Genomic DNA, 11,503 nt, shown 5'->3' on the forward strand with positions numbered 1-11,503 from the left:
TGCAAATCTCTGGCATTTACCACCCCTAAAAATTTCTTCTTTTTTTAAAAAAATTGTTCTCTGTTAAATGATTCTTCTATGGAGAATATGATGCTCCAAATGGAATAAATGGAGTGTAACCTTTGCAGTCTTGTAATGTGATGATATGCTTTTCTCATTTCCATCTGCAGCCCGTTATTTATCTGTTTAAAGTGAAAGGAAATAAACATAGCATTGCCTAGATCTGAGGACAACTATCTTGTATGAAAAATAATCTGTGATTTTTTCTCACTGTAGTTACTTTTGTCTTTAGCTGTCCATGTTATTCCACAAACAGCTTGCAGGATCAGACCACAGGGAACATTTACAGTAGAGAGGTTAAGCATTTTGTTCAGGTAACTAAAAAGAGGAGCTTAGGCTTTCTTGTATAGTCAGTTGAATAAACAAGCAGCTCCAAAAGCTGGCTCACGTAATCAAAGAGATGAGAATTCCTCTGTGGAATTGCATAATTTTTTCCCCTTTAATAGGTAACTGAAGTTACAGTCCTGTGTCTTCCATGTCTCTTACTTCAGGCACCTGTCATGATATGTTTGCATAAAAAAATTTGCAAGTAAATGATGTTAATTTCCTACTGAATTCCAGCAGTAAATTTTCAAAGACTGGCTGTTCAAAAATAGATGTCCTCAGCTTCAGAAAATATCTCTGGATAGTCAGAGACTCTCGCTATTCAACAGGTCTCTCATGAACATTAGTATATTAAAATCTTAGAAACACAAGCATTTTGCTGTTTAGGGAATGACATAAGCATATTAAGCTATATGCTTAACTCTGTGCTTTGCTGAGTCATACCTTAGGGCAGGAGCAACATGTAAGTATGCAGATTTCTAGGTTACTTCCAATATATGCAGAATTCTGTACTACTGTTAGATTCAAAGACATAAAAATAAGGGAAACAGCTATGCCAAATTATTCCTGTGAATTTTAAAACATTTTTTGTGGTCTCTTAATATGACTAGTCAACTATCAGATTCTCAGACAAGAAAATCTCTTTATTAGCCTGTGGAACAGTCTGCCTCTCTCCTTAGGTCTTCTCTTTTCCAAGATGTTTTTGGAGGCTTCTATTCAAATTCTAGGGGGTTTTATACGTGTATTTATTCTGAAGTCCTTATTACTCTTACTAAATTCTTGACTTCAGTGATTTCCTGGAGCAATGGCATCCTTAGCTAACCATGTATCATGTGATAGAAGTGTTTCCTCTTGCCAGTTTTGAAATTACCCCCTGTTAATTTCCTTCACTGTATTGTCTTCACGTGCAAAATATACTTAGATGTTTATACTTTATTTTCTACTCTTCTTTCTATATTGTAGTATATACAAAGAATTTACTATGTACCAGTATATATACTAGTATATAGTGTATACACTACTATACTTTGTATACTTCCATGTCTTCTCTTCCCTGAGAACCACCTCCTCTGTGGTTCTGTTCTTACTTTTCTCTGAATATGACATAATTCCACACTTCATGTAGTAAAACCATCAAGGGAAAGATATACAGTGCTTATTTTAAAGGGGAAGAGGTTTAAGTTCACTTAAGCAATCCCTGTTTGCCCTAGCAGGCCACATGATATTTCAAATCTTTTCTTCAAATTACCAGTGCCTCTATTCACAGATATGCTTGAAAATTATAAATTATACATTAAAAAGAGAATCCAAGAAAACTGACTCAATTTTTTAATGTAAAAAGTACCTGCATTTTTTTAAATTTCTGTGAAATGAATTTGCATCGTTTTACAGGAAGTGTTTCAGTTCTTCCTACTATTTTGTACCTAATTATTGGAGTACTTAAAGAAACAGCTGTGAAATTGCGAGATGGCCAGTTACCTCTGACAGTTGCTGCATCTCTACAAGCTCTTAAAGGACTCTTGTCTTCTCCAATGGCTCGAGCAGAGAAGAGTCAGAATGCTTGGACTGATCTTCTACGTAGTGCTTTGGTCACAGTGCTTGACTGTTGGGATCAAGGTAGGCACAGATACTGGGTTTATGAGTTAAAAATGAGAAATGTTTGTGTGAAATGTTTGGTTTTATTTAAATCAAATTCATGCATATCTAAAAAAAGACTTCTCTCTTAGTCACAAGAGAATTAGCTGGTTACCAAGCACTGTTGAAACTATAGTGCAGTCTTGTCCCTACAGTCCATATGAGCAGTCATCATCTATAAAAGTATAAATGTGGGTGTCATGATTTAAGCCCAGCTGGAAATTGGGCACCACACAGCCACTCGCTGAACCCCCACTCCCTCTTCCCCCCACCCTAGTGGAGTGGGGAGAAGAATCAAAGTAAAACTTGTATGTTGAGGTAAGAACAGTGTAATAATTGAAACTAAAGAAAATAAAGTAATAATGGTAAATGATAATAATAATGATAAGAAAAAGAGAAAAACAAGTGATGCACTGTTCAGTTGCTTACCAGTTTCTGACCAATGCCAGACCCCCCTGCCTGAACCCAGATCATCTGCCCTTCCAAGTAACTCCCCCCAGTTTATTTACTGAGCATGATGTTGTATGGTGTGGAATACAGTTGGTCAGTTCAAGACACCCATCCCAGCTATGCTCCCTCCCAGTTTCATTTGCTTATCTTCTCACTGGCACAGCATGAGACTAGGGGAAAAGTCCTTGACTTAGGATAAACACAGCTTAGCAAAAACCAAAACATCAGTGTATTATCAACACCATTGTCATTCTGAATCCAAAACACAGCACTGCAATAGCTACTGAGAGGAAATTAGCTGTACCCCAGCTGAAACCAGGACAGTGGGTTTGCAGGCTTACTCCTGTGTTATTTAGTGCCACAGTGTAGTTCCATGTATGAAGGCATAAACAGGAGCTATGGCTTCGTGTACAGCTGAGCATAAAAGGCAGCTGTTCACTGAGTGCAGGTTCTCCACTAAGAGCTAGTGTCTCTAGTGAGGCAAAGGGTATTAAAACAGTAGTGCAAAAAAAGAATTTTTTGTCTTGAATCAGTTTGCTGTGTGCTGCTGCTTCAACTTCCTGAGTTCATAGTATTTTCATTGTTCCTTATGTTAATCTCTTACATTGTAATTTGTTGTTGGAACTTCTCTTTACAAAATTGTTTAAAACTTACAGCAAAAGAATATATATTCTAAATGCAAACTTTATATTCTTCTCAAATAGATTGCACTCTAATATGTCATACCAGCTCTTCAAAGATATTTATTGTACTTTATGCAAATAAACAATGCAATAGAAGTATGCTATAATTTCTAAATATGCATATGATCACCCCTGAATTCCCATTTTGTCCTTAGCTTTTGTTGCAGTAAAAGTCCACCCCACTGTATCAGAGGATGTCGTGTATTTGAAAACTAAAGAAACTTAGACATTGATATTTTTATTCCACCTCTTTGTACCACTTGAACTCGTAGAATTTTTAATGCAAATCTAACAGTTTTCTTACTTTGTTGATAGTAGATGGCCTTCTCCAAGAACTCGATGAAATCAGCCTTCTAACTGCTATTACAGTATTTGTTATGTCTACCAGCCCAGAAGTTACTACTGTAGAGTGCCTTCAGAAGCGTTGTATTGAGAAGTTTAAAACAACACTTGACTCAAAAGATCCTCTTGTAAGTACTGGTGAAGTTAATAGAATGTCACTACCACACTAAATGAATATTAGCTTATTTTAGTTGTTCCTCTGTGTTGATAGAAGTTAATTCTCTCCTGACTATATCTGTTGTATTTTAAAATAAAGTTTGGACAAGTGAACAAGAAAAGAACATGTCCAGCAGTGCATTTAATCATTGTTCTGTATGCAATTCTGTATTCCTATTTTTTTACTGCATCAGACTCAGTGCTTTATACATTGCTAAGTACACAATACAGTTGTGTGGTGTTGCAGGCACTTGTCAAATTTTATTTGTTCATTTTATCTTCAGCACACAGATAATGTCTTTTGCACAGGAAATCCCTCAGCTGTGAGTCTTTGGGAGCTGGAGCAAGTACCACTACAGAGCTGTTACTGTCCATAAACATCAAGCTCCTGGCCACTGCTGGATGCAGCTTACTGAGCTAGATTCATGTTTTGTTCTGACCTAGCATAAATATTTTCATGTAGTGGCATTAGATTATAGTGCCACAATTCATATATTACTATCCTTCACCAAAAGAAATGTATCAGGGAAAAAATCATTTATACAAATGGCTTTTTTTCACTTTAAAAGTTCAGCTCTGAAAATAGCATCCATTAGATTTTGGTTTTGTTAGAATTCTATGTAAGCTTCTTTTCTTGTATCTCCACTATATCTATTTGTGTAGCAATAGAAAACTAAAGTTTCATTTACTTGAGAAATAACTGTAAGACAATATTTTTTTATGTATCAGTACATTCCCAGTATTGTAAACTTTGGTTGTCAATGTTAGGAAACTGAAAATGCCAAATATAACTGCAAGGAAATATTAGCATGCATTTGCAAATTTCATCCAAGTATTTAGGCATCAGAGCTGTTCAGGAATTATGTAGGAACTCGGCAGATTCAGTCCTATTGACCTCCAAAGAGATGCAGCCACTGCATCATTTAAGGCATTTTAAAATGGTACTTACAGTTTGACAGAGATACTGCTTATATTTTAAGCACCACTTTTTTGGTATTGCACTTTTGCTAAGAAGAGGGTATTTTCAAAATAATACTAATCTTCGAACAAGAATGGTATTTTTTCCTTAACTCAAAAATGTCAGAAGATATAAAATTGGATGGAAAGAAACAGAATGCATGATCTGGTTTCTATTAATAATTGATTACAAGTTATAATGGTCCTGTAAAGTATTATGCATGAGCAGCCTACAATCTGATGAGTTTTAAAGTTGTGAGGCACTTTTTTCTCTCTCCCAAAAATTTTATCTGACAAGCTGTTAGATTTAGATCACCCAGAGATGTATTTTGAACTATAATGCTTTTTAACTGCAAATTTCATTTTCCCTTTAGGTGCAGTGTAAATGCTACCAGCTGCTGCACTCCATCTTTCAGCATCCAAACAAAACTGTGTCATACCCTTATATCCATTCTTTAGCACCATCCATTGTGGGGAAACTGCAGGAAACAGAAAAAGCAAAACCTGAAAATGCTGCTGAACTTCAAGTCATTCAGGAGGGAATAAAGGTGGTTACAGCTCTGACTGCTGCTGCTGAGGAACAGCACCGTAAGTTACTTCCATTTCTTGGACCCAAAGCATTAAAAAGGCTCAAAGTTACCATAAATAACAAACTAAAACCAAAATGACCACTAGGAATTCAGTCCTGAACACTAATTGCCAAGAAAATTGCTCACAGGAATGTTGGGTTTTTTACCCTACAGTTCAGCTAACATTTGCAGCTTTACAGTTTGAATTACATGTTAACTTAGGGAAATACTTGCAGTTAGAATTTGACACTGTTTTTAAAAATTGTGTATTTAAGTTCTGTTTTCCATGTTTATAGGTGCTCACTTGGTGGCCTGCATTCTTCCCATTCTCATTTCCTTTCTTTTGGATGAAAATGCGCTGGTTTCTGCTACAATCTCGGCAAAAAATCTACATGAGTTTGCTTTGCAAACTCTGATGCAGATTGGTCCACAGTATTCATCAGTTTTTAAAAAACTAATGGCCTCCTCTCCAACTATGAAAGGCAGGCTTGAGTCAGCTATTAAAGGCAATCAAGAAAGCATCAAAGTGAAGACTACTAAACATGCAAAAAATCCTGGGAAAAGTTCAAGCATTCAGCTGAAGACCAATTTTCTTTAAAGCCCCATATTGTCATTTTACACACTTTGATGTCAACAGCTAAAAAGTCCCTTTTAATTTCTAATCAAAGGATTGTCATGAGTTGATATCATGTATTTCAGTTTGTGCTGAAGTATTACAGAAAGTTTTTGAGAAAGCAAGTTTCTAGGTAAAGTTCTTAGTGAAAGACTTCTTAAATATCTCTAAACACTATGAGTAAATGAGAGGTCATCAAATCTGTATGTTTTTTATTATTTTGGACTAAAATATCAGAAATGCACATGCCTATGTTAAAAAAATATAGTGTACTTTACCATAGATATATTTAAGAGCATCCCACACTTAGCCATTAAGTAAAGTTTTTTTAAAAATTAATATTTGCAAAAATTAGTTACTATAATTGGGTTTTGGATTTAACAGGGACATAAATTTACTTACAGGTTGTAATCTATGCTAATTACTAATTTAACACACTGCATCATTCATTAAACAGATTAAATATCCTTGTAAGCCTTATAACAGTTTATTGTTGATCTCAGAAAATTCAACTCAGTAAAGGTAATATGGATAGCTTTAATCCTAATAACATCTTGAGCTGGCCAAGATGTAACAAATGCTGTGAAATGCAGCTGTACAGCTCCTCCCTGGGGACTGTGGCTCTTTCCAGAGTGGGACTGCCATGCATATGTAAGGATTGACAGGCTCGGTGCCTTGCTGCTTGACACAGTCTCACTTTTCAGGATGTGTGCTCTGGTAAGTTTGTGTTAGGAGAGCCAGGCAGTAGCTTACATATCCTGTCCAGGACTGGACAGCAATCTTAATATACTGTGCCTCAATTCAGACCTCTGCTCTAAGTGGATGGATGTTCCCTGATCTTTGAATGATCACTGATCTATACATGTAACCTGATTTCTGTATCTCTGCAGTGAGAGAGATGGAAGTATTTGAAGTCACCTTGTCTTGTGTGTATAAATAGAGTGCAACAAGCTCATAGTAAGAAATATGTAATTAACATTTTTAGAAAGGAACATATTTTAATATAGAAAAATAACTATCAAAACTGCAATGGCTACAAAGTATTTTCTAAGTACAGTGTATTGACTTCTTTCTTAATACAGTATTACCTAAACCAAACACTGTCAAACTGAGGATACTATTTCCTTCTTGAATCTAATTGCTTTAAAAGGAAGAAGAAAAAAATATTTACAGAACTGAGAAACACACTGTGACTCAGGAAGAGTGTGATGTACTGTATTTTACTAGAAGTTTTGTATGTAAATATAATTGTAAATTGTACAGAATTAACAATATGACCAAAGTTCTAACAATTCTTTTTTCTAATTTACATAAATAAAGGTAATTTTCTTCACTTAATATTTGTCTTCGTTATTTTACCCAATAGCAGAGGAACTCAAAGGATTTGTGTATCAGAAAAAAGTGGTTGTATTCTGCCTCAAGGAAACTAATAATGAATGTTTGGGTTGGTTGCATCAAGGTCTGGGACTTGACATTGCAGGTCTTCCTCTGTTGTGAGTAGCACAATGAGTAAATAAGTAGGACCAGGGAGATTTTTTATGTGTAAATCCCTGGTTTGTGCCAAATGCTGAAATGTGAGAAGATGGTTGAGAATGCCTTCCATCTTTCCATGGAGAACTGCAAGTCCTGCGTTCCACCTCTTCATTGAAGTCAAATCTGTAGTTGCTGGCTGTTAAACTTGGACTTGTGTTAGATTTGGCAGTTATTCTTCTTTATCTCATTCATATTTTTTATCATGTTGCTTTACCCTTCCAAGTTTACTGGTGGGGGTTTTTTTGTTTTGTTTTGTTTCCCAAGGCTGCTTCTGGAAAATCATAGATTCTTAGGAAACTTAACAACATTTAGATGGAAGTCAAGTCATGTTTGTTACCAAAATGGCCAAATATATTGCTGAGGAAGTTAGTTGCTACAAAAGGTATTTGTGGCTACTTTTTTGTTTTTGTCATGTATGGCAATGTACCAACATTTTTTTAATGTTGAGAAGGCAATCTGTTGAAAACCTACTTTCCTCAAAAACTTTTAAGAAGCATACTCAAATTGTAAGAGCACCAAGGAAAGCTGTTAAAAGCCAAAAATTAAAGTTTAGTGCAGCTTAGTCCTAGATTTCTTAAAATGTCTTGTTGCAGTAACTCACAACTGAGCCATTGAGAAGTGCCAATGTGATTTGACATTTCTTGATCAAGTCTTGTGGCCACATGAGGAAAACTACCAGTTTCAACATATCTTTGTATTGCAGAAGCAGAAATTACTCCAATAAAGACAACTGCTGTTAATTCTTAGTGTCAGTTGTAAATTAGGACAAATGGGTGAGCTTTATTTATCCAGATAATTAATTTATTCACATTGTAAAAATACCTGTGCCCTGAGTTCTGCTTTCTTACATACACATAAAACAATGAGTTGGATCACATGAATGATACTACTAATTTAAAAATTTTATAAAAGAATCTTACAGATATTACCTTGTTTCAATTATAAAAAGATTTTGGCCTTTAGATATCAGGTGTCTTTAATGCAGTCTTACAAGGAACTTGCATAATTCTTTTTCCTGAAGAAATAAGCAAGACCACAGAGCAGTTTTGGTTTTAATTCCATTCATCCTTTTTAGGCGTTGCTTGACAATGCAAGCTCTCATGTTTAGCCAAGCAAAAAGAGCCAAACATGTGTTTAGCCATAAACCAGAGCTCCACTTTCAGCACTCCTCCTTCCTGTGTCCCTTGTCTCCTTTCTCATTGTTTTTTGTGCCATTTCTCTACAAGAACCAATACTTTTTTTCCAGTTGTCTTTGCAATGAAGCATGTGGCCTGCATGCATGTTTACTTTGTATGTTTCCACTGTTTATACAAGAATTTTAATGAGTTTGTGTGACAAAAGATCCTGCCCATGTCTAACCTCAAGTGCATATATACACATATGAGTACATCATGGAATGTACTATTTAAGAGCTGTGCAAAAATTATTTGCAGACAATTTTCTGTTGACTGCAACAAACCAGAATTGGTCAAAACTGTACAAAGACATCACACAGCTGAGATGTGGTGGGTTATAACTGGATACAAGTCTGTAGCACTGCAGCTGAAATAGAAGCTTTTCTCTTAGTATTGCTTAGAGTAGAATAAGTCTGAGACTGACCTGGTATGTTCCAAGATGCAGGAGTCACCTTCAGGTGACTGACAGAGGTATCAGTCCAGTGATGCACATATAGCCATCAATTAGGATTATCAAATGCATAGAAAGCATAGCAGATTCTTCTATTAATGAATGTCAGTTACTAATTGGAATTTCCAAGGAGACTTTTCCCCTCAAGACTGCCACAGCAGTATCAAAGTGGGTTTTTGCAATTGCAGGAGTGGTGGAGAGATCTGGGATAATTTGCTGGTTTATCAGAAGTAACAGTAATACTGCTTAATAGGGAATGAGGTGGAAAATTCAGCAGCATTTCAATTTAATTTGAATAAAGTGAGATGTATCCGTGACAATAACAACATATCAGGGGTCACTGTGACAGTCTCCTGTAAAGTTTCATCCCTAATGTCAACACTAGCTATACGTGTTTTGTTTTCAGGTTCCTGAAATGTTATTCTCTTATCAGGAGACAGTAAGTCAGAAACAGTTTCCAAGAAAAATATTATTTGTTTCATGATCAGTACTAGTCTACTAAAAAACCACTTGTGCTTCCTGCCAGTGAAAAACCTAGCTAATGATACTTCAGACTAGGCAAGAAAGCAAGGGGCGAAAACCTTAGACAGTTAACACTTTGTTTAGGAAGAACATACAGCAAGGTGGATTACTTGTCTACTTCTCTGCACTGTGGTGTCAGAAACCACTGGAAGGAGTCACTCCACTCTGTCTTGAAAGTAGCTTTCCTTGGCCAGCCTGATCCTGTGGGTGTTCCTAGAGACTGCTTTTTGCACATGAGAACCTCTAATCCTAAGAACTAGTGAATAAAATTACTTTTCTGCAGCCAAGTGTTAAAGAAGTGCTCAGATTTGTCCACAGCACTCAAGCTGGAGCAACCCTGGAGCTGTTGCTGTAGATGACATTTCACAGAGGACTCCCATTCAATTAGCTGAAGTATGTAGCAAGCAGTCCAAGCTCTTTAATGACAGTGGGCTATAGATTCAAAGACATAAAAATCAAAAAGCATATTTGGCCACACATGACATGCTCTACCTGCCTCTAACATATTTAAAGAATACTGAAAGTTGGTTATGCAAAATGAAATGAGCCAGCTGCATTTGATGCATGATGTTATCTGCGCAAGGGTACCATAAAGATGTCAATGCTGCACCACCAACTTATCCAAAATGTGTGGTTCTTACTTTGATTTTGATGTACAGCTGTAGATTTTTGAAGCTTTTTTTCCTTTTTCCTAAAATATTCTCTGGATTCTCTGGAGAATAAGTGGTTTATTCCATATAACAATGAAAGGGGAAGTTACATCTAAATAGAGCAAAAGTAGGGCTGAAGATACTGTCTGAGAAACAGGTCAGTGCAAAAGCAGGTTTTTAAAACCTCCTGCAGTATCTTGTGGTACATTAACCCAAATTCATTCACTCTGCAGCCAAATACCTGTTTTGGTCTATGGTCCTATATCACTTTCATGCTCCCGTTTATCTGAAGTGCAAAATCTGATTCTACAAGGAAGAATGTGGCATCAAACCCCCTTCCTCTGTGCTTGCATTCCAGCTGGTGGCACATGCAGGAGGAAACAAGTTGTGAGGATGAGCAGCCAGAGCAGAGCCTGCTGTCTGTGTGCATGTTAGTGCCTGTGCCAGTTTGCCTACTTATTGCACAGAAAAATTTATGTATATAAAGAGGTTTGCAGATGAAGAAAATCTGTTTCTGAAAGTTGCTGGTAAGGAGCTAAATTTAGTAATGACAAAGATTGATAAAGTCCCATTCTAAGCTACAGCCTTATAATCTGCAATTGTGTAGCCTAAAAAATGCTCTTTTTTAAACCACTGTTAATATTAATGTATTGAAATTTATGTGAACTATCTCACTGCCAATACAGAATTACTGAGAACCCCTGTTGCTACTAGTGGGAATTTTTTTTTTTTATAACCTTCTCTGGGGACTATTTTGTTTATGGTATTTTTGTAAGCATTTTTTCTTCCCACTGCATCAGTTCTCTGTGTCCTTTTCCATGAAAAGAAGAAGGTTTTGTATGAGACACATTTTCTGTGGAAGTATGAAGTACAGGCCTCAGGGATTCTGGAAACAATTTTGATTTATATCTAAAAATAGAAATATTATGCAATTTGGAAATACAACCTATCATTATGAAGGCAAATGCTCTTAACCTCATCTTCCCTCATGTAAAATTCATGTCAAACACTAAGAAAAAATTGTCACAGATGTATGCATGTTTTATGAGAAACACAAGGATAACTGGTTCAAGCTGCTGCCACCAAATTAACCTAAAATTCAGTTAGGGGAATAAAATCATTTGCTTATAAGAAAAAATCAGGTACTTCTTCAAGTGCATTTATTAAATAATCAAGGATGGGATGAAGAGAAGAAATGGAAGAAGGTAGTACAAGTGAATGTATTCTCCCCTCCAATGTGGGGCACAAGGCAAGCTGGTATTCAGCTGCCAGGCCACATAATGTGGCCAGGGGGAGGGTGGGAGGGTAGATGGGCTTTTTTTTAGCCCATTCCTCCCAGTTCCCTTTTGAAACCAAGAAATCTGGGTATAATTTACTTTTGTA

General features: G+C 36.2%; 1 protein-coding gene across 3 annotated transcripts in view; it reads left to right on the plus strand.

The window, feature by feature from the left end:
* HEATR5A (HEAT repeat containing 5A) overlaps nucleotides 1–7,127 on the plus strand; it is a 55,448-nt gene extending 48,321 nt beyond the window's left edge. The window contains exons 33-36 of one of the 3 annotated variants that reach the window (XM_005417495.2): nucleotides 1,777–2,001; nucleotides 3,468–3,622; nucleotides 4,982–5,195; nucleotides 5,473–7,127. In XM_005417495.2, the coding sequence (XP_005417552.1) occupies nucleotides 1,777–2,001; nucleotides 3,468–3,622; nucleotides 4,982–5,195; nucleotides 5,473–5,774 (896 nt within the window). In that variant the 3' untranslated portion in view covers nucleotides 5,775–7,127. Of the gene's footprint in view, nucleotides 1–1,776; nucleotides 2,006–3,467; nucleotides 3,623–4,981; nucleotides 5,196–5,472 lie in introns of those variants that run through there. The other 2 variants (XM_031064465.1, XM_031064469.1) reach the window with 2 other exon arrangements.
* The last annotated feature ends 4,376 nt before the right edge of the window (nucleotides 7,128–11,503 follow it).

This window comes from Geospiza fortis, unplaced genomic scaffold, assembly GCF_000277835.1.
Source record: "Geospiza fortis unplaced genomic scaffold, GeoFor_1.0 scaffold54, whole genome shotgun sequence".
NCBI classification, from domain to species: Eukaryota; Metazoa; Chordata; class Aves; order Passeriformes; family Thraupidae; genus Geospiza; species Geospiza fortis.